The sequence below is a fragment of the Astatotilapia calliptera genome, chromosome 6 (assembly GCF_964374335.1).
Source record: "Astatotilapia calliptera chromosome 6, fAstCal68.1, whole genome shotgun sequence".
Taxonomy (NCBI): domain Eukaryota; kingdom Metazoa; phylum Chordata; class Actinopteri; order Cichliformes; family Cichlidae; genus Astatotilapia; species Astatotilapia calliptera.
In genome coordinates this window covers 35,341,970-35,369,922 of record NC_137427.1, presented here as the reverse complement: position 1 = coordinate 35,369,922, position 27,953 = coordinate 35,341,970, and the positions used below count along the sequence as shown (strand labels likewise).

General features: G+C 43.8%; 1 protein-coding gene and 1 pseudogene across 2 annotated transcripts; both read left to right on the top strand.

Annotated features, from left to right (window-relative positions):
- Positions 1-10,582: 10,582 nt before the first annotated feature.
- Positions 10,583-22,296, top strand: LOC113024601 (somatostatin receptor type 3-like). Its single transcript, XM_026171781.2, has 2 exons — positions 10,583-10,717; positions 21,449-22,296. The coding sequence occupies exon 2, from the start codon at positions 21,514-21,516 to the stop codon at positions 22,294-22,296; it is 783 nt and encodes a 260-aa protein (XP_026027566.1). The 5' UTR covers positions 10,583-10,717; positions 21,449-21,513.
- A 2,551-nt stretch (positions 22,297-24,847) lies between these two features.
- Positions 24,848-27,708, top strand: LOC113024607 (ras-related C3 botulinum toxin substrate 2-like; annotated as a pseudogene). The gene is made up of 5 exons (XR_013909824.1): positions 24,848-24,958; positions 25,100-25,162; positions 25,561-25,720; positions 26,027-26,160; positions 27,358-27,708. The product of XR_013909824.1 is annotated as a ras-related C3 botulinum toxin substrate 2-like (transcript).
- Positions 27,709-27,953: the final 245 nt, after the last annotated feature.

Sequence of the window (27,953 nt, the reverse complement as noted above, 5' to 3'; positions counted from 1 at the left end):
GATCATCCTGGTTGCGTGCTAGAAGCTGGAAACATGCATTTGCTCTCCCTGAAAGACAACCACTTATCCAGAGCAATGAAATAGAGGAGGCCAACCAACATAACTACCAAACAACTATGTGAAGGCAAAGCCTGTCTAGCTTAGCCTTATCGATCTATGAATTTTAATATAAAAGCACAGTGAATTTTTACTTTGAACTATATGCTGACTAAAAACAACTTCTATGATATCTGATATTTCCAATATATTTAACCGTATTACAAGTGGGAATAAAAACCTGTGCATGCAGTAACTTTCAAAAATGGAAAAAAAAATGTTCAGACCGCAGAGATCAAATGTAATATTAGTGCATTCCATAGATTATCAGCCAACAGCCTTGAAGACACACTTAGTCTCTTTTGGTTTTCAGCCTAGAACGAGGAACCACCAGCAGGTTTCTGTCAGAAGACCTCAGTGACCTGCACCTTATAGATGGAAGCAAATGAAGTTTGATCTCAGCTTCATGCTCTTGTTCTGCTCGTGCTCTGATTTGAATTACATGTTCTACACACTTCACTGTATCTCACTGTCAGTTTGTCAATTTGTGACATTAATTCAGAGGAATGTGGTGTAAACCAATGATTTATAAACCTAAAACAGCTCATGATCACTAACCAATGCTAACTTTGAGAAGCAATGCAGAACATATTGTGCCCTCTGTGTGGCTAATGGAGCTCTTAAGAGTAGAAGAGCAAAACAAGAGAAAAAAACAACCTCACTCACGAGTCTGCGACTGCGTGCTGACAGAGAGCGAGTGGGTTACCTCTGTGTGACTTCAAGCTGCAGAGGGTAAGGCTCTGACTGTGGTCTGCATATATGTGCCGAGCAGCAATTCAGAATACCCAGCGTGCACAGTTTCTGTGAGGTTTGGCATAACTCGATGCATTGAATCATTTTTATATTATACAGACAGAATTATGCAGTAAGAACCAGCAGTTAAATATAGAAACTGTTGTTGAATACTCACTGATACACAGAGGCAAGAGAAGAGGCAGCAGACACAGTGTTCCTGCCATTCACCCTCTAACAACTGCCTTTCTGTCTGAATGGTGACCATTGTATAGTCACCAGTGTCATGATGAAGCCTTATCATGCTGCATGAAAAGCTGCAATACTCCACACATTGATGCAAAGTTACTCATCAGCAGTTTTTGCTTTTGCCTTTCATAAAGTGCTGGGAGGGAAATGAAGCTGAGAAATGAAACTTTGAGTATTGTGTAAACCGTCGATTTATTATAGAAGATCTACAGTATGAACTGACCATAAATGTATTTTGGTCAAGACCTGAATTAAATTTCATCCAAAGGCTTGTGGCTCAAATTTGAGCAGGGCCTGACAGCTTCAGTAGAAAGACGCTGAGGGTCCTGTCACTGTTGTTGATGTCTCTGTCCTGAAAGATCACAGACTGCCCTGTGATTTGTGGTGTTTCTTGTGGACTCGTAAAAGGATTTATTTATATGATATAGTCTTTACAGATGTCAGATCTCAGGCCAGCTTGAAAGAATTTTGTTTCATCATATAATTACAGTTCCTGATAGTTGGACCAATCACAGCCAAATGAAGTGAAGCTCTTCTGGTGATGGCCCAACACCATCATCTGTACTTCAGCAAACTGTCTCTGTTCTCTGCACATAAACTAAAAATATGACTATATTGTCATGAAAACGTACTAAAGGAATTAATAGTGCCCTATGTCTCCATGTGACTGTAATCTTATTAAACTATATTATTATATTATTTCAATTTCATTTTTATTTATACAGAAAACAAATCACAACAACAGTCGTCTCAAGGTGCTTTGTATTGTAAGGTAGACCCTGCAATAATACATACAGAGAAAAACCCAATAACCACATGACTCCCTGTGAGCAAACACTTTGGCGACAGTGGGAAGGAAAAACTCCTTTTTAACAGGAAGAAACCTCCAGGAGAACCAGGCTCAGGGAGGGGCGGGGCCATCTGCTGCGACCGGTTGGGGTGAGAGAAGGAAGACAGGATAAAGACATGCTGTGGAAGAGAGACAGATTAATAACAAGTATGATACAGTGCAGAGAGGTCTGTTAACACATAGTGAGTGAGAAAGGTGACTGAAGAAGAAATACTCAGTGCATCATGGGAATCCCCCAGCAGCCCACCGCATTGCAGCATAACTAAGGGAGGATTCAGGGTCACCTGGTCCAGCCCTAATTATATATTTTGGAAAGTTTTAAGCCTAATCTTAAAAGTAGAGATAGTGTCTGTCCAAACAGGAAGCTGGTTCCACAGAAGAGGGGCCTGAAAATTGAAGGCTGTCTCTCTATTCTACTTTTGAATACTCTAGGAACAACAAGTAAGCCTGCAGTGTGAGAGTGAAGTGCTCTAATAGGGTGATGGTACTACAAGGTCATTAAGTTAAGATGGGGCCTGATTATTTAAGGCCTTGTATGTGAGGAGCAGGATTTTGAATGTGTCCAAAGCCTCCCTCAGAATGCTGTCAAACTGGCAGTTAAAGGGTGTCCAGCATCCTCCCCCACCACCTGACCCAACTCACCATCAGGTGACCATCAGTTCATAGCTCAGCTCTGTTCTTCACCTAAGTGTCCATAAGATACAGTTGAAGAACCCAAGCTGTTTGTTGAGGTCAGTATCTCTCAAGTAAAGTAAAAGCAAGTGTCTTTAAACAAAAGCTAAACTCCAGATATTTTCTATTTTGAGCTTAAGATGATTCGATCGGTTAATTAAGTCCATTTGAGTTCATTTGTGGCACACTTGTGGATGCATGTAAAACCACACCCCCAAACACAGAGCCTCTTTCTTTGACATCATAGGAAAATCAACCAAGACATCAGGAAATGAATTGTAGCCTCCACAAGTGTGGCTCATCTTTAGGTGCAATTTTCAGATGCCTGAAGGTCCCACATTCATCCATTCAGACAATAATACGAGAGAATAAAAAGTACAGGAACGTACAACCATCATACCGCTCAGGAAGGAGACCTACAAACCTGACCCAGTTACACCAGTTCTGTCAAGAGCAGTGGGCCAAGATTCCAGCAAACTGTTGCAGAAAGCTTGTGGAAGGACACCTGAAGCGTGTGGCCCAAGTGAAACAGTTTTGGGGCAATTTTACCAAATAATAAGGAAGTGTATGCATACTTCTGACTTTGATGAAAGTTAAAGAAACAAAAAACAAACAATCAGAATCAGAATCAGAATCAGAATACTTTATTGATCCCTGGGGGAAATTAACAAACAAACTTCTCTCTCTTTATTTTGAATGTGTAAACAGAATCCACAAAAAGATGTAAACACAAAGCGCGGCTCATTCACCCGGACATGCCGTCAGGTGCTGAAAGCAGACGTCCAAAGCGAAATAGTCAATTCACTTTGAGCACGTCATTTTCAAGCAGGACGATTAACCCTAACCCTGTGAAATAGGACGTTATCTATAAGGTTATAATTAAATTGCTACGCATATAAGCTACACAAAAACACCACTATGTGTTGGAACAGGAAGTGATACTCTACCGCAGAGAGAGCGAACACCAACTGGATGGCGCTGTAGTCTGCACTATAGCTTTGTATTATTTTGAAAAAGCACACACATTGCAGCTCTTCCTGTTTGCTTACTGGATCTAGAACACCATTTAGATCATAACAGCTCCTGATCAGGATGAATTTCATTTTCAAATCAAATTTCATGTCCCAGTTTCACAATTTTGTGACATAATATTTCAAAGCTTGCTTATGGGCTTGTTTGGAGCAGACCAACAGTCAGGCTCGTCTTCACCCTTACTGTCAGACTCTGAATTGTTCTGCTATATCTCACCTGGCTGAGTGGGGACACACGTACTAAAGGTTAGAGTTCCCACTGCAGGAGCTTGGGTGTGAGTCTGCCGCACAGGTGTAGGTGCTTGAAAAGTAACAATGTTGGAACTGTGTGCTGGAATGACAGACAATAGAAGAACACACACATGCAGGCACACCTTCAGAGTACTCTCTAAGGAGACCCAAACTACTTATGCACCACTCAGCATATCTCACACTGTGAACATGACATTTGCTTCAGCCATGTTCATGAAGCCCATTTTCACTATGCCTTGGGTTGAACTGCATTTTTGCCTTAGTTATTGCTAAGGAGGAAGGTGAAATGCACTGGCTGACGGTCGTAAAGTGACTGCCTCGTTCAGTTAAAAAGTCTGGTCTGAACATGGACTGTTAGTCAATGGCCCCTCCATTTTTACTTACAGCTATTCACAGAGGCAGAAAGACGAGAGAGCAAAGCAAAGTGCCTGCTATGTTCGTATGAATCTCTATTTTTGAACACTTTGTTTGCATTTCTGAATCAGAATTAAATGTCTAAACAAACACAGCATTTTAAAATTGCTTTGTGTAAAATATGTGACACTGTGATTGCACTATCCCTGTACTTTGTTATACAGTACTTCTTACCGCCAATTTGTCTTGAGGACTCAAATTTAAGTGCACAAAAAGTAAAAAATGAACCTATGTTAATGGCACTTGTTTAAAAAGCATAAAGTGATGGTTTTCCAAAGCTGCTGCTATGAGTAATGGCTCCAGAGATTCAGGTGCTTAGCTGTTTGTTCATTTGTGCACTCCCCGCAAAGGTATTAACAACTGATTAGTGTAATGGGAAATTTTAAGACTGTGTGAAGCTGACCTGACTCAGTGAAAGGCTCCATGTTTTGTCATTCTGTCTTCATGCACTCAGAAAATATTTATGCTCAAAATGCTGATTTTAATTTAATTACATTCAACTTTCTGTGTCTTTGTTTTTTTTTAAGTCCATGAAAAAAAGTTTAATGGAATCTGGCCAAAAGAAATGTACTTGATTGGTATGTATTCAATTTATTATGAGCATATCTTCCTAATAATTTGAATAAATAAACAGATTTTATTTATTGTTATGAGGGCAAAGAATAATCTTTCAGGTATACCACACGCTCATGCATCAGTTATCTTTCGCACACAGTGTTCTGACCGTATTGTAACGATGGTTAAGTGTTATTGTACATGTTGGTTATCTTTGCACACTGTTGTTGTTCTTTTAAGATTCATGTTTGGTTGTGCTGCAGGAAGTAGGGAGGGTGGTGTGGAGGAAGGGGAGGGGGGACCTGGGTTCTGTGGTGTGTGTGTGCCAGGCTGGAAAGAGGAGCTGTACGAGGGCGCTCTCCCCGGAGTTAGCAACCCGCTTGCTTATGTGCAAAATAAACGGACAAACTGAGACCCAACCGTCTGGTTCTTGTGAACGTTACATTGGTGTCAGAAGTGAAGACAGAAAAAAGAACCCCAGAACGCCCGACACCCTGTTGCTGGCGACGCTTGCCGTTACGAGACGAGGATGTTGCCGGGCAGGATTAAGAAGGAGACGGAGGAGAGGGAGGTTCGTCCGCGCTCGCCCGCCCATGGAGTGAGGGAAACGGCGCTGCGGCTGTCTGCCGAGGCTGGATTTTCTCCAGGTTTGACTAGGCTCGGGAACTGTTCGCACAGCGGCCGCGATTCCGGCGGGAAGGAGTCGACCTCGCTTGGCGCGCCGTCACGTGATGTAAACAAACATGGCGGCGCCCAGCAAGCTGCAGCGCATATAAAAACGCCTAAGTTCAGCGGCAAGACGCCATGGGAAGTGTTTATCGCACAGTTCGAGCTGTTAGCTGTTGCAGCTGGCTGGTCTGAGGAACATAAAGCTCTCCAGTTGGCTTTGTGCCTGTGTGAGGATGCAGCTGCATGCCTGCTGCTGCTAACCGAGGAGCAGAGGGGAGATTATAATGCTCTGGTCGGAGCACTTCAGAGGCGCTTCGGGCAGTACAACCAACCAGTGCTGCTGAGGTCGGAGTTCCACAACAGACGCAGATTGCCAGGTGAGCCCCTCCGCATTTTGGCCCATGAAGTCGAGTGCCTTTGCCGGAGGGCGTATGACAGCATGCCACCATCAGTGCAGGCGGAGTTAGCTCGGGACCAGTTCCTGCAGGCCCTGAGCCCTAAAGAGCTCCGTATGCAAACTCAGCTTGCTCGTCCGGCCACACTCAGTGCAGCCCTGGAGCTAGCGTTGGAGAGGGAGATGCTTGCGGGATCCTCTGGGGGCGCTGATGACGCACACGTGGTGAGGGCTGTGTCAGCACCTGTGGAACAGACGGAGACGCCAGCGGGCCTGTGCAGTTTGGTGCAGGCGGCTTCGCTGCAGTCGCCTCCCCCTCGGGCTGGCCCACACCGCCGACCTCAGAGCTGCTGGGGATGTGGACAAGTCGGACACCTCATCAGGCAGTGCCCCAAGCTTGCAGCGGTTCAGGGAAACGCCCACGGGCCCGTGTAGGCGGGAGTACACGGGCCTGGGAGAACGACATCCCCACACCACCGCCACCTCCACCCGGTGCGGCCATCGCTGTGGGCTGGACCCAGGTTGGCGGCTTTTGCCATGTTCCAGTGACGATTGCGGGGGTGTCCTGTACGGCCCTGCTGGACACGGGGTCCAATGCAACGCTGGTCCGACCCGATGTTGTCCCACCCGGAGCTGCTGTGCAACCGACTAATGTGCAACTTAAGACTGTGACCGGTGATCTGGCCCCAATGAGAGGGAGGGGAGTGTTCCAGTTCAAGGTGGGGGACCTCGGTGTGTCTTATGCTGCCTGGGTGGCTGACGTGCAGGACGCCTGCATCCTTGGGCTGGATTTTTTACGAGCCATTGGTGGTGTACTGGACTTAGGCAAAGGCTTCCTCGCACTCCCTGATGGGAAGAAGGTGCCGCTTATTCCCCCCCCGGTCTGCACAACATCTGCCGCGGCGTCCACCTCCACCGCAGAGACCCCTGCAGACCCGCCAGCAGAACAGCGAGCGGAGGAGGAGGAGAGGCTCTCAGCAGTGAGGAGTATCTGGTCAAAGAACTGTGAGGGGCTGACTCCACAGCAGCAAGAGAGTCTATGGCAGGTACTAAAAGAGTTTAGTGACATTTTTGCCCTGAAAGAAAGTGATGTTGGCTTGACACACTTGGTAGAGCACGTCATTGAGACCGGGGATGCCCAGCCTATTAAAGTGCGCCCCCGCCGCCTGCCCCTGGCTCATCAGGAGGCTGCAGACAGAGAGTTGTGTGAAATGATGAAGGCGGGCATCATAGAGCCATCTGATAGCCCGTGGGCCTCCGCGGTGGTGATGGTGCCTAAGAAAAAAAGTCCTAGGATGCGTTTCTGTGTGGACTACAGACCACTCAACAAAGTGACGAAGAAAGACTCTTACCCCCTTCCCAGGATTGATGAGTCCCTCGACTTAGTAGCCGGGTCCTCCTGGTTTTCCACCCTGGACCTGCGGAGTGGCTACTGGCAGGTGCCACTGTCCCCGGAATCCAGACCGAAGACAGCCTTCTGCACTAACAGGGGACTATGGCAGTTCAAAGTCCTGAGCTTTGGTCTTTGCAATGCTCCTGCGACCTTCGAGAGGCTTATGGACAGTGTGCTGGCTGGCGTCCCACGGCAACGGTGTCTGGTTTACCTGGATGACCTTCTAGTGCACGGGAGCTCCTTTGATGCTGCCCTGGATGCCCTGAGACAAGTGTTGGAGAGGGTGGCGGCTGCAGGCCTGAAGCTGCATCCCGACAAGTGCCACTTCATGAGGAGGGAGGTGGAGTTTCTGGGCCACAAGCTGGGTCGTGAGGGCATCAGCACGTTGGAGGAAAAAATTCACACCATTACCGAGTGGCCCACACCAGCAGACCAGAAACAGCTCAAAAGCTTCCTAGGGCTGGCGTCTTATTACAGGAGGTTTGTGAAGGGCTTTTCCTCCATAGCCGCACCACTCTTCCACCTGCTGCAGAAGGACCGTGACTTCATCTGGACCCGGGACTGTCAGCAGGCGTTCGACACCCTCCGCAGATCGCTGACAGAGTCTCCAGTCCTTGCCCCCCCTGACCCCACCCTGCCTTTTGTCCTGGACACTGACGCAAGTAATGTGGGGCTGGGAGCTGTGTTGTCGCAGGTTGGGCCGGAAGGTGAGAAGGTGGTGGCGTACTTCAGTCGGGTCCTGAACAGGAGTGAGCGGCGCTACTGTGTCACACGACGAGAGCTGCTGGCTGTGGTGGCAGGGGTGAGACACTTTAAGTACTACCTGTGCGGCACAGCATTTGTTATCAGAACTGATCATGCTGCCCTTCAGTGGCTGATGTCTTTCAGGGAGCCAGAGGGACAGGTGGCCCGCTGGCTGGAGGAGCTCCAAGCCTTCAATTTCACTGTGGAGCACAGAGCAGGGACGCACCATTCTAACGCAGACGCCCTCTCTCGCCGCCCATGTGCTGCAGCTGGCTGCCGTTACTGTGAGAAGCGAGAGGAAATAGAGCGGGAACTCACGACAATAGACGGAGCAGCACAGCTCGCCTGCAGGGCTCTTCTGGTGGTGGATGCAGCGGAGTGGAGGGCACGGCAGGAACAAGACACGGACCTGCTGCCGGTCCTGCAGTGGCTGGAGAAGGGGGAGCAACCCCTTTGGGATGAGGTCACTGGGTTTTCCATCTGTACCAGGGGGCTATGGGCCAAGTTTGCAGCTCTCAGGCTGAAGGAGGGGGTGTTGGAGCGTGCCTGGAAGGATCCTGCCACGGGGGAGGAGAGGTGGCAGGTTGTGGTGCCAAGGTCGCTGAGGTCAGCTGTGCTGGAAGCCTGCCATGGGAGCACTGGCTCCGGCCACTTTGGGGTCTCCAAGACTCTCCGCCGCCTCCGCCAGGGCTATTACTGGGGTCAACAGCGGAGGGACGTGGAGGACTTTTGCCGCAGCTGTGATGCATGTTCCTCACACAAAGGGCCACAGGACCAGTCCCGGGCTCAGCTTCAGCAGCAACCAGCAGGAGCCCCAATGGAGCGAGTAGCTGTGGACGTCATGGGCCCATTTCCTGGCACAGACAGAGGAAACCGCTATGTTCTTGTGGCCATGGACTATTTTACCAAGTGGCCGGAAGCATACGCCATCCCAGATCAGGAGGCTGAGACGGTCGCTGATGTATTAGTGGAGGGGATGTTCAGCCGCTTTGGAACAGCAGAGACCCTCCACAGTGACCAGGGGCGTAACTTTGAGTCCAAGGTATTTGCTGCCATGTGTGAACGCCTTGGGACTAAGAAAACCCGCACCACCCCACTTCACCCCCAAAGCGATGGGCTGGTGGAAAGGTTTAACAGGACGCTGGCCCAGCAGCTAGCCATCCTTACCTCAGAACACCAACGGGACTGGGATTACCATCTTCCCCTTACCCTCATGGCCTACAGGTCGGCAGTACAGGACTCCACCCAATGTACGCCTGCCCTGCTCATGTTAGGGAGAGAGCTGAGAACTCCTGCAGAGTTGGCTTTTGGGAAGCCCCCGGACGCGCCAGAAGCACCACCAGGCCGGGACTACGCAAGGAAGCTGCAGGACCGGCTGGATTCTGCACATTCCTACGCCCGGGAGCAGCTGGCGAAGGCAGGCCTGCGCCAAAAGAGGAATTATGACATCACCACTAAGGGGAGGCACTTCCGTGCTGGGGAGCTGGTGTGGGTCTACAGCCCAAAGAGAAAGAAGGGACGGTGTCCTAAACTGGATAGCAGCTGGGTGGGGCCTTGCAGCGTCCTAGAGCGAGTGGGGGAGGTTGTTTACAGGGTGCAGTTGCCTCCTAGGGGGAGGATAGTAGCGCTGCACAGAGACCGGATGGCCCCCTACAGAGGGCAGTCCCTCCCCTCCTTTCCAGAGGGACGTGTACAGAGCGTCCATGACCCTGCTCAGAGGGACCCCCGACCGGGGCTGCGTTCCCCTCCCTCGGACTCTCCACCCCAAAGCCCCGAAGCTCCGCGTCCACCTCAGGGGCTCAGGAGGTCAAGGAGGGAACGTAGGCTACCACCCCGCCTCAGAGACTGTGTCGTTCCCTCGGGGACGAGGAACTTATTGCTGGGGGGGCAGTGTAACGATGGTTAAGTGTTATTGTACATGTTGGTTATCTTTGCACACTGTTGTTGTTCTTTTAAGATTCATGTTTGGTTGTGCTGCAGGAAGTAGGGAGGGTGGTGTGGAGGAAGGGGAGGGGGGACCTGGGTTCTGTGGTGTGTGTGTGCCAGGCTGGAAAGAGGAGCTGTACGAGGGCGCTCTCCCCGGAGTTAGCAACCCGCTTGCTTATGTGCAAAATAAACGGACAAACTGAGACCCAACCGTCTGGTTCTTGTGAACGTTACAGTATTGTGTGATCGTGGCAGTGATGTGTAAATATTGGAGGTGCTTTGTAAAAAAGCACATGGACCTGCTGGTAATTTGAACCAATGCAAAGTCAAATAAAAGTCGCAGAGAAAACCTGATTTATTTCAGATTTCCACAACATTTGCTCTCAGCTACGAGAGAGGATAATACAGGATGTGATTAAGCCGAGCATAACCATTATAATATAATGTATATATAAAACATCTAAAACTGTTTCTAGAACTAGGGTTGTGGTTTCTATTGGGTAAGAGTGTTGCTAATACGTCGTGTCTGCAGGGTCCTCGAAATTCCAACAAAAAACAGAGAGAAAGAAAAAAAAAGAAACACGGGCGCGTGTGTGCGCGCGTGGGTATTGTAGGTGGAGGCTGTTCTTACAAACCCCCTCAGCTCTCAGAGCTCTGAGACAGTCTCCGCTGTTCACGGCTCCGAGTGAGTCTGTTCTCAGCTGAAGTGCAGACCGGTGAAACACAGTGAGCGGATAGTTGTAAGTATTTTTTTCCCTTCGTCATGTCTTTAGTCTCTGTTTAGAGTGTGCAGGACAGCCTTTTTAATCCACACTGCCGCTAACACAAGCCTGTGAAAATGAAGCGTCGTTAAGTTTGTCTTACTTAGTAACATAAACTTGATGGCTCGTCCAAACAAAAGCAGCCATTGCCGTCAGCTGGATACATTTTTATTTGCAGAATTCACCTGTGATAGCGGACAGCACACAGCCATAAACTCGTGCTTACATGTAAATACATCAGCTGAAGCTGGCTGGTGTCGTGTTTAGGTTCACTTTAGCAGTCTGTGCTTTGTGTGTTGCTCGTGTCTTTCTGTTTTGTCCTAGTTGTTGCTGTGTATTGGTGGGATTTATTTTAATCTCTAATACTCTTTATTAATGTGAGATATATTTCGCGCCGTGTCTCTGGAGGTGCAGCAAGCCAAAAACATTATCAGTCACGGTCTCATCTGTCTGCTGCTGATACAGAACTCCTGGAATTACTGTAAAAATGAGGATTTTTGTGTATGTGGCTTTTAAAAACGATACAGGTGGAAGTGGAGGCCTTGATTTGCTCTAAAGGGTCACACATACAAAAAGGGGACTGGAATAGAAACTGAACTCAAACTAAAAACAAAAAATGCAGAATTAAGAGGAATAGGAGACACGAGAGAAGAGATGAGGAGAAACCAAGTGAGATGAAGAAGGGTGACATGCAGTGTAGGAGATAGAAGAAGAGATGAGGGGAAAACAACAACAGGGTAGAGAGGAAATAAAAGAAAGAGGAAAGAAGAGGAAGGAATATGAAATCTGCTCCACTATCACTGATAAGGTTTAGAACACTGTTATTGAAGCCCTGCTGCTTGAATTAATGGACTGCTGTGAAACAGGTAAAAAAAATAATTAACCTCTACGTGACCCTTTGTTTTCTCTTTCTTTCACTGTCCGAGGAAACAGAGCTTTTAATTTAATTGGTCACCACTCTTTAGCTTTTAAAGCTTTTCATTCTCGTCTGTTCACCTGTGGTACGTTTTTTTTTTCATAAACTGCATGTGTCCTGCACGCTGTGTAGGAAGAGGATAAAAGTGTTGCTGATATTGGTTTTAGCAGAACTGTGGCAATGCATGTAAGCATTAATGCACCCCCCACAAATTCCTGTATACCTTCCCAAAAATCTACCCTGCACAAGCAGTGTGACACTGTGGGTGCTGCAGAGTCTCCTGTGTTTTTTAACTTCAGTCACTGCCTTAGGGCCAAATGACTCATGTGTGCACACGAACACCTCCCTGCGTGTTTATCTATCCATAGATAAGTCCATCCATATGTGTCGTTCGGAAAAACTAAAATACAACCAAAACCATTCTGTGACCATGTTTGCATTTGCAGATCTTTGATCCACATGACATGCTTGTAAGATTATTGATCACACTCTGTGCAATCTGTGAGCACTTGTCAGCTTTGTAATAAAAAGTGTGGAGGCGGGCAGCGGTGTGGAGGTGACTGGATCCAGTCCAAATCTGTTAATTAAACCGCAACAGAGGAAGTAGATTCCCTGAGGGAGTAGGACTAATGGACAGCCAATTAGCTGATGGTGTATCTCTGCTCAATCTATGCTCTCCCGCTTCGAGTGAAATTGCTTTAAAAAAAAAAAAAAGAACATTACTGTGTATTACATGTCATAAACAGTGTACACACATCACAAACCCACTATTTTCCCCAAAGAAATATGACAAATGAATATTTATAGTCCAAATATTTGCCTTGCTGAAAGCATATGTGTTTTTGTGAAAATACAAGCTTAGGATCTTTGTACTTTGGGCTAAAGTAACTCACAAATGTTTACTGGTCTATCTTGCAAAGATGGGGCTTTAGTAACTGTAGATATTGAATAGGCTAAATTTAGTAAACAAAAAGTACAATATTTCACACTGATAATATTATCACTATTTAAATGTTACCTAAAGTCAAACACTGTACATAAAATTTGGACCCAATCACAACAAGAGCACATACTCTTTTGTGGACTACTGCTTTGAAGCTTCAAGTTTGGCATTTTGGCTGTCACCATTGTTTTTCTTTGGAAGTAAACAATGGCCATATTTAGATGAGAGGCTGTAGTGCTAGCAGCTAGTTAGCAGCTAATGTGGTTTATCTTGATTAGCAACTTGCATACATAGACTGAAGCATATTCATACAGTATTACAATTTAAGTCACAGACCTTTTTGTGACAGAAGACATATAATTTGCCAGATAAACTCGTTAAAATGGTCCAAAAGAGCACAAACATGTTCAGTGATTTTTAACTAGCTGAGGCGTTACCTAGCATTTGCTAGCAGCTTTAGCGACCCTAACCCTGGAGACTGCTGCCAACCTAGAATGTACTGACTTTGGTAAGCTTTTTTTAAATGTGTGTGTCATTAACATTATTGTTGTATTTTATAGGCATATAATGCAAATTCACAGATGCAGGAGTGTGTTTCAAGCTCCAGTCTCTAAATGTTTTGTCTACACGAAGTGTACATATACTTAGGTGTGTTCATGTCCAAGCTCAAAGCGTCGCAGCAAGGAATTCAAGTGATGATTTTGTGCAGCATCATCGTCGTGTGATGATCAGTTGTATCCACAATTATAACTAACATTATAAACCATATGAAATAAATGGACAGATGCACATAAATGTATATAGTTTATGCTGCAATTCCTTGGCACCTTCTTAATGACAGCGTGATAAGTAAGGCTTTGAAATCTATTTTGTGCAGTGAGTGATGGTTACTCTTCCCCATTACCCTTTATGAGATACCCTCTGCAGCCTGGTGGCCACACCACCAACAGTCTTTGCTTTTTCCTGTCCTATTTTTTATATGCTAGGAATAAGGGTGGCAAAAAAAGAAAAGACCAGACTGACATTAAAAGAAACAATGGAAATGCCCTAAAATGCACTTAGTGAATGTAACAATAATGAGCGGCCCTTTGGGCAATCAGCAGGCATTCACTTCCCCAACGAAACAGTTGCCAGACAGGCGTCTGTGTTAATGGGTACCTTGTGGCCTCTAGATTGCATCAGGAGGTTGTTTGTTCCAAGCTGTGGATTGAACAATTACGAGGTATTACGCAGGCGTCAACAGAGTTTTCAGTGAGGAGGAAACATGTATTTACCACCAGTATCAACCATGTAATCATCACCAGGCCTCTTACAAAGAGAGTCACCATTAATGTTTGTATAAATGCTTTCCAATAATTCAACTATTGAATTTTATTCAAGGACATCTCTTTTCCATCTCTTATGCTCTCTTTTGTCTTTATGAGAGGTTAATCACACCAGAAATATGAGAGGTTAAAGCCAAATTGATGGTTGTACAACACGTAATGGTGATAGGAAAAAAACAAAAACATTAAAAAAAAACATGGAAACTGATGTTAAAAGTGTTTATTAAAGCATCGTGCACCAAACCGCTGTCAGCATGAATGTGGATTTTTGAAAGTTTTCAGCTTGTTCCTTTGAAAGACACAACAGCTGAAGCTCACAGCAGGTGCAAGCTATTTTCATTAGCAGAAACCATAACAATAGTATCCAGGCTTATTATGTGCCAAGCAATTGTCGCTTCACCAGCTAATCTCTAAGTACAATACTGCTAGTGTCGCTTTGCAGTTATGAGCAAGCATCATTATGGAAATAACTGAATTTGGGATTCAGTGATGTTGTGGATGAACAGCTGGAATGATCGATATGGGAGTAGAGAAGTGTGTTGTCCTGCAGTGTCAGCCGTGGCATCCAGTTATGAGTACACACACCTTCAGTGAATTCCATCGAGGGACAATAACTGCTGAGGTGGTGCATGACTCAGTATAATAGTCTTTCCTCTGGAAAAGGCTCTGAAAATCTCAAGATGACATCTTGGCTTCAGCTAATTCAAAGGCTAACTGTAAAGCCTATGCTGAAATACACTGAGGCTTCAGTGAAAGTGGATTTTATTTTCTACTGATTCATGAGGAACAAAGTGACATGCATTTGTTGGTAATCACAAACTGAGTTTGCAGCATTGAGTTTAGTCAGAGTTGAATTAGAGCAGTGAGAAAGTCTCTGACGTGAAAGCCTAAAGGTGTTCAAGCCAGCACAGGAAAACATGGGACTGATGAGATTAAGAAAAAACACATTGAACTGTAATGTCGTTAAAGTGTGTAGTGAACAAGTGGATAGAAAGGACTGCTGCTTAGACCACCGACAGTTTGAAAGCGTTGCATAATTTTGGTAGGTTATGAACTGCTGCTGTTGCCTCACATTATACTGTACAAATGGACTGATTCTTATATAGCTTTCGCTTTTCTACTCTCCCGGAGTACTCAAAGCGCTCTATACAACATGCCACAATCACCCAATCTCACAAGCACTGTCTCTAAACTGAGTGCTTTCTATCGACATTCACACACATTCATGCTCCGATGGATGCATCGAGAGCAACCTGGGGTTAGTATCTTGCCCAAGGATACATGAGCCAGGGATCGAACCACCAACCAGGCCTCTCATTGTACTGCCTCAGCAAATAGGTACAATTTCACCAGTTCATTTGTAAACCCTGTGCTGTCTCACTTAAACAGAGTTTTTTTCTAGACTTTTTTCAGTTTTTTAAATATATTTACATTCAATTTATTAATTAAAAAAAACAAAACTGCAAATCAAGGTTTTAAATTAAATTTTTTATTCTTTTTCATTGTGTCACTTTGTAAAATTAATATATATTATATTTTTTATTCAGTCTCATATGTGGCATATGGCATTCACTTATTATTAATAGTTAAATTACTGTAAATGACAACCAGTAAGTTACCATTAAAGTTTAATGATCAGGCAAAATACATATTTCAGTTACACGTGAGATTTTTTTCTATATTTATTTTTTTCAGCACAGCTTCAACGTCATTTAAGTTTTTTCCTGCTTGCACAGAATGATAAGGTTACGAAACCACAGAAGATTACCGTTTCACGCCCTCGATCCAGTCTTGAGTCTTTTCCAAATGTGTTTGATATTCAAATTTGTATGCTTGGCATTTGCTTTTCCCTGCTGCAGCCACAAAATGAGGTAAAAAGTGGGGAAAGTGAACCAGAACACTGAATTAGTAAGCCATATGACTGTATAACCTTGTTTGCTAGAATGATAGAGTAATCCTTGAGATGTGAAATAATAAAAAAGTAAGTACCTTCCTATTTTTAACAAACTTTCTAGTTTCTGTTTCTCCGGATGTCTGCATTAGGAGAGAACAGACTATGCAAAATTTGCCAAAGCAGCAGCTCAATCATATTTTGTGTTGAACCTATTATTTTAAGATTTGCTTTGAAAACTATACATATTCCATTCTATGCCACAAATGGCACATAAATATAGATATGTATAGCAAACAAGTGAACATTTAGAATTGTAATCATCACTTCAGCTAGCATCAGACTTTAAATAACAACCAGTTAACATAAATTTACCCTGAGATCTCTAAGACTATATTATCTTCACTCTGCAGATGCACAGAGGGCAGGTTTTGTGTACACACATGCACAAATGCATTTGTCACACACCTGGCCTCTCACACACAATACTCTTTGTATTTGAATGTAAATGCAAGGACTCTTCAATCAGCAGTCATTCAGACTCTCACTTATCTCGTCAATTTGCTCCATGCAGGGACCTTTAAGCCTTGTCTTGACCTTATGTTACCATAGCAACACCTCCTGGGAGGGTTTTCACAGAGCTGCTCGTGCAATGGCAGACGAGAGAAGTGATGCACTTCAGGAAGAAAAATTGTCAGTCTGCTCTTATTGTGTTTATCAGAGATTAGGGTGGGAGGCAATAGCAAAGGCAAAATGAGGAGAGTGTAGGGGAGTGTGTGTGTGATTAGGTTAGCCTTGCTGACTGTTCACATCTCAGTGGGACATTCAGTGACTATCTAATGTATGGTGTGAGTAAAAAAAACAAAAGATACCTGCAACCACTCCAGTTTGTGTTATGGAACCATTAAACTTCTTATTTCCCCTTTTATATATTAATTAACATATATTCTCGTTATGACAGTGATGTGAAGCCTGTGATATGTTAGAAAATCATTTGTCTTCACTAACCATGGATGTGAATTGCATTACTATAGTTTTTATATGTTCAATTCCATTTTATTATTATAGTGCCAATTCACAGCCACAGTTGCCTCAAGGTGCTTTCTATCACAGGATAAAGATCCTACAATATCATAGAGAAAAACCCAGCAATTCACTGTGAGCAACCACATGGCAACAGAGGGGAGGAAGAACTCATTTTAATAAGAGGCAAAATGTGGCAGAACCAGGCTCAGGAAGGGGCAGCCTTGTGCTGTGACTGGCTGCTGAATGAGAGGAAAGAGAAGGAGGAAAAGGGAGCATAGAGAGACAAGGACAGAACTTGAAGGTAATTGTGGATTTTTTTTTAAGCTTAATAAATGATGCACATGCTAGTAGGGCTGGGCGATATGACCCAAAATTCATATCTCGATATTTTTTAGCTGGATGGCGATATAAGATATATATCTCGATATATTTTTTTACAGTCATAAAGTAAGAACAAAAAGAGAGTTCTTAGTCAAAGCTGTGTCCCAGATGTCACACAGGCACTTTTATTAACATAGAGCAGATGTACATAAAATTTACTCAAAAATAAATTATGAGCATTTATTAAATAATAATGCTCCATAAATAAAAGAAAACAATGTTGTTTTTGTGCATAACAAAAAGCTCACAATTGTGCAGTCAAAATGTAAACTAAAAGACGCTGAGCACAATAACAAAGACAGATTTCACAGCTGCTCTGTTCCCAACTTGTACTGCGTGACTGACAGCCTGGAGTTTGAAATCCGCTTCGCAACCACGTCTCTTAACAGGTGCCATTTATGGTCCTTATACACAGTAGGGTAATATTACGTTGAAGCACAGTACGTATCACTCCGCGAGGCTCAGCCGTAATCCTCCGACAATCCATCAAGCGGTGCAGCTCCGTAGCTTACCAAAGTCGTACTAAAACATTTTTGACAGATTGCTGAGCGCCGTGTTCCACATAAAATCGGTTCGCGGCCATCAAGCACAACCAGAATTCATACATAAGGTGCGCTGTCAACTTTTGAGAAAATGAAAGGATTTTAGTCCGTGCAGCCCCTCTGGGCTGCATGGCGTTAGCGTGGTTAGCTCGTTAGCGTGGTTAGCTAGCTAACACGTTGACGGCGTCCAGCCCCACACACGGGGCGATGCGCAGTAACTCGTTAACGGAGATTTGCCGTGTCCATCTTGTCGCTTCCTGCAGGTGAAGCGATGGGGGAGGAGGGGGAGTTGTGTTCAGTGAAGGAGAGGCGAGGCCGAGTAACGTTGCGTAAAGACGAAAGTGGACGAAAGAGAGGCAAACTTGCGGCTCCACAAGTATAATTATAACGTAACATAGACTATATCGATATAAAGGATATTGTCACATCTTATATCTCGTATAAAAATATATCGATATTTTTTAAAAACTCGATATATCGCCCAGCTCTACATACTAGCCACAAGGTTGGATTACAAAGAGAATGCACTTCAAATAGTCACAATGTGTAACCACAGAAAGGTTTTGGTTTCCTACTATTTGTTCATTATCTATCCAAAACTGTTTTTTTAATAAATGTTGGAACCATAAAAACCAGAACGATAATTTTATTTTTTTTATTTATGGAGACAGGATTTAAGAGTGAACACTGGCTCTTGTGCCTCAGCTGATTTTTAATATTTTGCTGAACCACTTTTACTGCATTACAACATTCTTTTCTTTTGTGTACTCCTGATACGCTTTATTGAAAAGGACTTATTGAGACTTTATACGTCACTCAAGTTCGCTGACTGGAAAAAAAAAATCAATGACTGAGGCCAGAGAAATAATTGGTGCCTCGATTTAATCTGTTGAACCATTTTAGCTCCGTGTCTTTGTACAGTGTGACACCTGAACATTGTATAACTCCATATTCACAATCACAGCACTGTTTGTGATACAAAGCCTGTCAAAGGTTAGTCAAGAAGACTGTCTCACGTTTATACCACCCATTCATGTTCCCTCTCACACAGCACCTAGTTTATAAAGGCGACTGACTGATGATGTTCCTCTCTGTGTTTATCATAGTTTCTGTCTCTTATCCAATTTTTTGCACTGTGGTCATTTAAAAAATGTCTAAGCCTCTGCTGCTCTCTGTGGTCATTTCCTTGTCAGATTGATGGAAAACTCTTCCACCCCATTCATCCTCACTTTTAATCAGGACCTCTGTCCTCAGGTCCATCCATTAATCTCACCATTTGTCATGCTCCACATCACATCCATCCAGATCTCCAGCATCATCCTTCACCCCTGCGCTGCTATCACCACCGTCTAGACTCCCTCCAGGGGATTTTTCCAGTACAGCTCAATATATCACTACTCCCTTATATGATGATGTCACAATAGGATCTCTTCACTAAAGACTCCTTACACAATGTGCACACATTATAAAAAAATCCATCTTAGCCTTCTTTCATTTGAATAATTTCTGATTTAAACATGAGGTTTTAAAAGCCTAAATAACCCCAAGTATAAGTGTAATTCGATATTAGGTACAAGTTAATATTTCTATATTTATCGACTTCTTGTCTTTACCCTGTTGCTTCATAAAAGCAGTAGCAGCATTAAGCAGTTGAGATCCACGGCATATACCATCCTCTGGCATTCACATTTAGTAACTGAGGTCATGACCTATGGATGGCTCTTAGGTTTGGTCTAAAAACTGTACATAAGGATTGACATTCACCATGATTTGATCACGTGTTTGACCAGTGAACACTGTGGTCTTATTCTCCACTGGTGGTACTGGTGCCCTTTAGGTTGTAATGAATGAAATGTAATTAAAGCAAAGCAAAAAAAAAATCTCCAAACACTGAAAGAGAATTCAGTCATGCTTCAAAGTGTGTACATTTCCTGTGTGCTGCCAATATTTGTACTTATTTTAATCTAAAGTAACTGTCTCTGGGGGATTCTTTAGTGGTGTATATAATTCACCTTACCTTCCCCGCTCTTCCGCTCATCTTCACATCTGCATTAATGTACTTTACTCAGTTGAGGTCGCAGAAGATATGCCTCTGCTATTTTTCCCCCCATAGGTCAGTGCATTTTGTTCCACCAATTATTAACCATCGCTGTGAGGGATGAGGGTGTGCCTGTGTGTGGAACAGTGGTGATTAAGAAGCTGGGATGGCTTCATAAACAAGTCTCGTACTAATAAAACTAAATACCTTATGTCTGTGTTCTGGTGCTCGCTTGCTTTGTTGTGACGGAAGGAAGGTTGTTATGTTTATTAATAGCTTAGTATTCATCAAGCCACTGGGCAGATATGGCCAAACTTTTGAAACTTTTAGGTGTTGTCCAACATCAGCAGCAGTCAACGTTATGTGTACATAGAAAAGTGTGTCTTTGTCAATACATGTCGTTGCCTGTTCATTCTCTCTTACTGCTGTGTATGCCATTGTTTTCTATGTTTTATCTTTCTTTGCTACATATCTTTTAGAGACACAGTTTTATATTTTATTAAACTGGCTCACTCATTCTCTTGCCAATAGTCAGATGAAAAATGTAATAGTGCTTGCACGTCTATTTTTGACAGAAGCCTGTTAAAACATTTAAATATCCCTAAAGCTCACATTAGCTAGTTATATAGTATTGTTGTCTATATGCAAAAAAATGTCACTTGTGAGTTTTACAGAGAAGACATAAACACTAAACATGCAGCAAAAGTCTCCTGCCCACTTGAAACCAAGAACAATACAGCACTTGAGTGCCGGCTGTCTCCAGGCAACCTCAAGGTAACAAGACTTCCCAAGTTGCTGTCTATCCAATAAAAATTCAAAGTCCATACTAGCAAAGAACAATCTAAGACGTGATGGGAAATCTGTTACCTTTACACAGTCAGCCTAGATGTTTCCTCTAAAACTCTAAAACACAATTATAATGCAGTTTAGTTGAAGTTTCATGGACCTGGATTAACGTTACATTAATGATAATCCAGGTGCTAAATAACACCGAGCACCTTTCTTACTCCTAAGGGTTTTACATAAATTCTATACTTATTATTATGTACTATATTTATATTTTAAAGTTAAGCAACAAGTTTGCTGCAGTGTGTATAAGTGTATAATTGCATGCAAACTGTGTGCTGTGTCTATTCCACCATGTAAAGCAGGGTTCCCCAATCCCAGTCCACGGGGGCCGGTGTCCCTGCAGGTTTTAGATCTCACTCTGGGTCAACACACCTGAATCACATGATTAGTTCATTACCAGGCCTCTGGAGAACTTCAAGACATGTTAAGAAGGTAATTTATCCATTTAAATCAGCTGTGATGGATCAAGGACACATCTAAAACCTGCAGGGACACCGGCCCTCGTGGACTGGGATTGGGGACCCCTGATGTAAAGGATGCTACAAAGGATGAAGCATTTTCTCCAACAACAGATCTGCTCGAACAGAAACTGAAAACAGAACTCAGAAAAGGTCCCAGAAGAAACTTTATAGCTTTACAGACACATTTCAGTGGACGAACAACCAACACGGCTGATTTGTTGGAAGAGTTGATTAACTGGACATCTCCGAAATGTTAGAATACACCTTTAATGCATTAATTGCTTTATATTTCATGTCCACATGAAGTGTGCTAAATTAATTAACTTTGCTTTCTGTAGGGCTGCTGATCTTCTACTGATGTGAGCTTACCAACAACTGTTGCCTGATAGTCGTTAACGCCTCGATGGAGCTCGTCCAGTTTGCTTTGCTGCCTCAGGAAGTCCCTACAGCTACCTGGAGCAACACCTCTGCCCCCTCCTACTCTCATTTCCTGCTCCTTTCTACTCCCTCCGAACCGCTTCACAGCTTCAACCAAGATGACACTTCGTTTCTCCTTAACAGGTCCTGTCAAAATTGCACCAAAAGTAAACCAGGATCCCTCCCTGGCTTGGCTGGAATCTTCATCCCACTTATTTATGGCATCGTTTGTGTCGTTGGCTTGGTGGGAAACACTCTGGTCATCCATGTTGTTGTCAACTACACAAAACACGAGTCAGTCACAAACATCTACATCCTCAATCTAGCCATTGCAGATGAGCTTTTCATGCTGGGCCTACCCTTCTTGGCGGTACAGAACGCTTTGCTCTCGTGGCCTTTCGGCTCTCTGATGTGCCGAGTGGTTATGACAGTGGATGCCATCAACCAGTTTACCAGCATCTTTTGTCTAACTGTGATGTCAGTGGACCGATACCTGGCTGTGGTGCATCCCATCCGCTCTTCTTGGTGGCGGCGCCCCCACGTGGCTAAGGCTATCAGTGGCACCGTTTGGGCGGGGTCCTTTGTGGTGGTGCTGCCGGTAGTGGTGTTCGCGGATGTGCTGAAGGATGATGGGAACTGCAGCATCGTGTGGCCTGAACCAGCAGAAGTGTGGAAGACATCGTTTATTGTCTACACGTGCACTGTTGGATTCTTCTGCCCCCTGCTGGTCATCTGTTTGTGCTACCTGCTGATCGTCATCAAGGTATGACTTTTAGAGTAACACTGAAATAATTTGAGTTTTTAAGATAAAGGAGGAAGTATGAGGCTGCAAACTGTTTTAAGAGTATTGTGGCTGCAGTCAACTAATGTTGATGTACTTGATTGACATTTTATGATTGACATTTAACTGTTCATCCACTGTCTAAAAAAAGCCATTTCCTTTAAGGCCACTCTTACACCCTCAGGAAAGGGCTAGGGGATGAGGGGATTAACAATGATAAGCTCAGGGGACAGATAACGAGTCAACTATACTGTTATATCACTCCAACAAAGGATGTCAACAGACTAGAATCTGCTGAAAAGACAAGAAATGGTTAATCAAAGAAAAACTTCACTCTCACATAGGGCACTGGCTGCTCACTACTAGCTCAAACACAGAGCTAAACTCATCGTCAAATACGTCAAAGCACATCACTACACAAGCCTCTGCAGGCTGGGAAACAAACACCTAAGGTCACCACAGTACTGACACTGGCGTACACCGAGGAGCTCTTCACAAGCTTGTATCCAGCTATACACTGGCTCCTCAGGAGAAATGGGCGGCAGCTGAACCTGTGGGAGCCTGCTAGGGTTATAACAGCCACCCTCACTTTACGCCAGCTTTCTTCTGTTCATTATAAACAGGTTGAAAGAGCAGGCGGTGGCTGTGTTCACAGCCAGAGCTGTGAGCATGAGATGACCATATTAACGATGTCCCCACTCTTACATATTACACAGATAAACAAGCAGTAAACACTGTCCTAAACCTCACTGTGCACAGCGATTACTTGCACATGCATTGGCCACAAGGTTTACAAATTTGGGCCATGTTTAACATGAGTATCTAATTTTAACAGTATACACCAATGAGGCTTAATATTATGATCACTGATAGGTGAAGTGAATAACACTGATTATTTCTTTATCGGGGCACCTGTTAGTGGGTGGGATATATTACAGAGCAACTGAACATTTTGTAGTCAAAGTTTATGAGTTAAAAGCAGAAAAATGGGCGAGCACAGGGATTTGAGTAAGTCTGCAATATTAATAATATTAATATTGTGATGGCTGGATCATCTCCAAACTGCAGCTCTTGTGGGGGGTTCCCGGCTTGCAGTAGTATCTATCAAAAGTGGTCCAAGGAAGGCGCAGTGGTGAACCAGCAACAGGGTCATGTGCAGCGCATGAGGCTGCATAGCTGCAGACCAGTCAGGGTGCCCGTGCTGACCTCTGTACATTCATGAAAGCACCAAAAATGGGCACATGAGCATCAGAACTGAACCATGGAGCAACAGAAATACATGGCCTCTAAAGCTGTGCCCTCTTTCAGCAACGCAAACATGTTTCAGGACTGGTTTAAAGAGTACAACAACATGTTTAAGGTTGAGAAGCTCCGAGGCCCCACCTCGCAACTTCCAGAACTTAAAGGATCTGTTGCTAGAATCTTGTTGCAGATACAGCACACCTTCAGGGCTCCAGTGGAGTCCATTCTTCAGGGCTGTTTTGGTATCAAAAGGGGGACCTGTGGCCTGTGGTCATAATGTTATCCCTGATCGGTATCTGCATGAGTGTGTGTGTACACTGTTACTGTAACTTGTTTATATGTAAACAAGGTTATAACTTTTCATCTTCCACTTTCACAGTTGCTAATCTTTTTGCAGTCATGATTAACATTGCTCATGTTGACTCATTGTGAATCATGTTGCTGCATCTGTGGGAAACATAAATGAACTTTGGGAACATAATGGCTCCTTCCACACTAAAACTCTGTCTCGGTTATTTTTGTTTAAAAAAAAGAACCTCACTCCTCTCCACAGTGACGTCCTCCTAAACTTACATTACTCAGAAAATCTGCCAACATGTGCGTAGATGCTGAAGCCCAACGTAAATGGACTACACTCTGTTAATATCACTAATGGCACAGGAGGATGAGTGTACTTAAGTAGTATTTGCACAGACCTAATGGAAAAGCAGAGTGTGCCATGGTTAGCAGGTGTTTCTACATTTTGGGAGAAAAACAGCTTTTTAACTACTGGGTCATTAAGGAGGCTGAAGCCCATCCCAGCTGTCATTAGGCAAAGGGCGGGGTAGACCTCGGACAGGCCATAAAACAGGATTAATCTGGTACACTAGTCTCTTTCTTTCTGTAAAAAAACATCTGTGTCTGCAAACATTTGTGTTATCAGTTTCATTTGAGCCTGAATACATTTGAATATGAATATGAAATTTCTCAAGTTTTTAAAAATGAGAAATTAAACTGTTATTCTACTATGAGACCACACGGGGGCAGCCCTGCCTTATTATGTATTATTCTCTCTTACTAGACATGGTTAGGATGGCTTTTGTGTCAAACTAACCAAAGTAATGTTGTTGGTTAATGTTTTTGTGAACAGTGGTATTTCAAGTATGGTCCTGTTTTTTTCTCCATTACAGGAGTTTCACTGGTTAAACAATCAGTGAATTGAAAGATTGTTGAATGAATGAATAACCAATGAAATGAAAGGTTGCCTATGACTTGTTGGCTGATCGCTGACCTTCTCTACTCTCCCCACAGATTCGACAAATATTCAGCTAATGTGATGGTGGACAGCAAGCCGGTCAACCTGGGCCTCTGGGATACAGCTGGACAGGAAGATTATGACAGGCTCCGCCCACTGATCTAGCCACAGACGGTACAGAATCACACATACACACACAGGCACACACAGTAACTAATGGACATAAAGTTACACAGACAGAACTTATATAACATGTCAGCTAATTAAAACTGCAGCAGCTATTCAAATTCTTTGTCTCCTTGTCTCTCCATCCAGGATGTTTTCCTAATCTGCTTCTCCCTGGTTAGCCCGGCATCCTATGAGAACGTCAGAGCTAAGGTGAGTTTTGGCTGTTTTTTATGAGGCCTGTCTCTCAGCTGCCGAGGAACAAAATGTAAAAAAGAACAAACAGAACAAAAGCAGGAATTTATTATAGAGAAAAAAAATAGGTACTTGGATTACAAAATGGAGAAAAAGCCTAAACAGGTCTAATAATTGATGTGAATGAATGATTGATGCTGTGGGTGAAAGTTGGATGATGTATTTCTCTCATCTTTAATAGCTACAGCATATCATTTGTTTTTCATGCCTTCATCCACCTTTCTGTAACACCTGGCATCAGAGCTTCATCTCCCTCCACCTTTGATTCTGTTTTTTGCCTCTAACACGTTCCTTGATTTTGCGTGTTCCCCTTTCTTGCCTCTTATTTAGTTTTCCTTTACTCTGTATTCTGCCAGTGGTACCCTGAGGTCCGTCACCACTGCCCCTCCACGCCCATCATCCTGGTTGGCACTAAGCTGGATCTGAGGGATGAAAAGGATACCATTGAGAAACTGAAGGACAAGAAGCTGGCGCCTATCACCTATCCACAGGGCCTAGCTCTGGCTAAGGAGATAGGTCAGTCACTCTTACTTTATTTGCTTGAAAAGCACTTTAAGATTTGAAGCTCTCCTCACCAGTGAAGATATGAAACTAGCAGATGAAGATGCTAGAGAACTTTGTAGCCTGACTGCCTCTGCAAATTTTTGTTATTCCCCTCATTTCCTGGCATCACAGTAAAAGTATAGTAGCTGTAGTTGACTATAGTGTTCTTTGAAAGTTGAACTTATTCTTCTCCACTACCAGCAAACCTTTCTTCTCTTACTTTGTCTTTGTAGTTCTTTCTCTTCTTTTATTAACATATATGTGTCTTCGCATGTATAGATGCAGTCAAATACCTGGAGTGCTCAGCCTTGACCCAGCGTGGTCTGAAGACTGTGTTTGATGAGGCCATTCGTGCCGTCCTCTGCCCTCAGCCCGCCAAGGTCAAGAAGAAGCCCTGCTCGCTGCTGTAAACGGTACGACTGAATAAAACACAGAGGAAGAGGAGGAAGAGAGATTAGACGTTTGAGAGAAGAGAGAAACAAAGTGAACTCGCTCATTAAATGAACACATAAAGTAGAGTAGAGGTTTGAGGGCTTCTTTTCTTTTCTTTGAACATAAGTCTGAAGCTATTCAATCAAGCCTTTTATTTGTCACATGCAATGTTTACATCTGCAGTGAAATTGGACCCCCCCGAACATACATACGTATCAGCTCCAGCCTTGAGACCACAGCTGACACCGATATGGTAGCTGCATGAAATGATGGTGGTTTTCCTTTAGTGCGAACAACTGCATGTCAATTTCACAGTTGGTCTAACTGGTCTCTCAGTCTCCCGTTGGAGAGCTTCTCTGAGATGTTATCAATCTTGTGCTCAGAGAGCAGAGACTGCCGTGAGCTTCTCCAAGATCGTATCCGTGCTGCGTTCAATGAGCCCATTTTGAGAAGTCACGACCCGTCCCATCATTTCCATCATAGCGGGCAGCCTTGTGGGGTTTTGGAAAGCCAATTCTGCTATCTTTGATAAGCCAGGGCCAAGCCAACTCCGAACAGCAAGAACCCTGTTATCATGGTTCCGAAAAGGTAGATGTCTACAATGTCCTCGATTGACAGTCCCGCCAGGCACACGACCCTCCAGTTCCTCCACCCGTCCATTGTGTATCCAGAGGGGAACGTCCCTCTAGGACACTCGGACTTACTCAAGCCCAGGCTTCTCGTTGAGAAGAGCGTGTCAATTGCATTCAGGGACCAGTTGTTCAAATCCATAATTCCTCTTTTAGGTTGTAACAGACCGTGAGAGTCATCCAGGGCAAAAGTAGAAAAGTAGACGAGACTAGACAAGGACATTGAGAAGCCAAGCAGGAAAGAGAAGGAAGAGGGAGAGGAGAAAAGTGCGACTGCCTTCGTCCAGAGCCAAACGAGAAAGGAAACTGTAGACACTTATCACTAAGAGGTGATTCAGAAGTTTGTTCTTGCACATATAATGGACAGAAACATTAAAGAGAAAAGAAAAGACATAAATGAACACAACACAAGACAGAAAAGTTTCACATGCTTTGTACTCAATTTCATTTTTTTGCAGAGGAAAAATAAATTTGTCCTGAATATTGTTGGAGTAATTTTGTCCCACAGGCATCAATTTAACCCCATGATTTATGTGACCTTTGTTTTAGATTCTCACAGGAGCACAGAAGAAGAGAAAAGGACTGCAGACCCTGAAGAATATATGCAAATCTGCCATGTCTCTAATGTATATCTACAACTTTAAACAAAACAAAAAACCAAACAATGTATGGTGTGCAGGTTTGCTATTGTTTTAGAAATGCCAACGAGCTCTTCAGTCCAAATCCAGACGCTGCCCAGACAGGATTTCTTTGTAAAATATATCAGTTTAGAGATTATAGACCCTTTGAGTTTAAGTGTAAGTCTGAGAGCAGCATGCTGCCTTCATCTAAAGTACTGCCAACAATATATATGTGTTTCATGAAACCTAAAATAAAAATAACTTTTGTAACTGAAATAAACAGTGTTTCAGTATGATTTGTTCACTGTGCTGTTTTCAGGGTGATGAATGTAAGGAGCAGAAATGGTCGTTTGTGAGGAAGCAAGCAACAAGCAAACTTGTGTCTGAATAAGATTTATTAACAAATGTATTATTTGTTGTGCTATTAAAATAAAAATAAAACATTTGATTGCACAAAAGATTCACATTATTTCTCCACAACATGTGACCTTTTGGATTGAATGCCTATACTCAACTATGGGGGAT

Excerpts from the sequence above, each read along its gene's own strand:
- LOC113024601 (XM_026171781.2), top strand. The coding sequence starts at position 21,514 with ATGGAGCTCGTCCAGTTTGCTTTGCTGCCTCAGGAAGTCCCTACAGCT.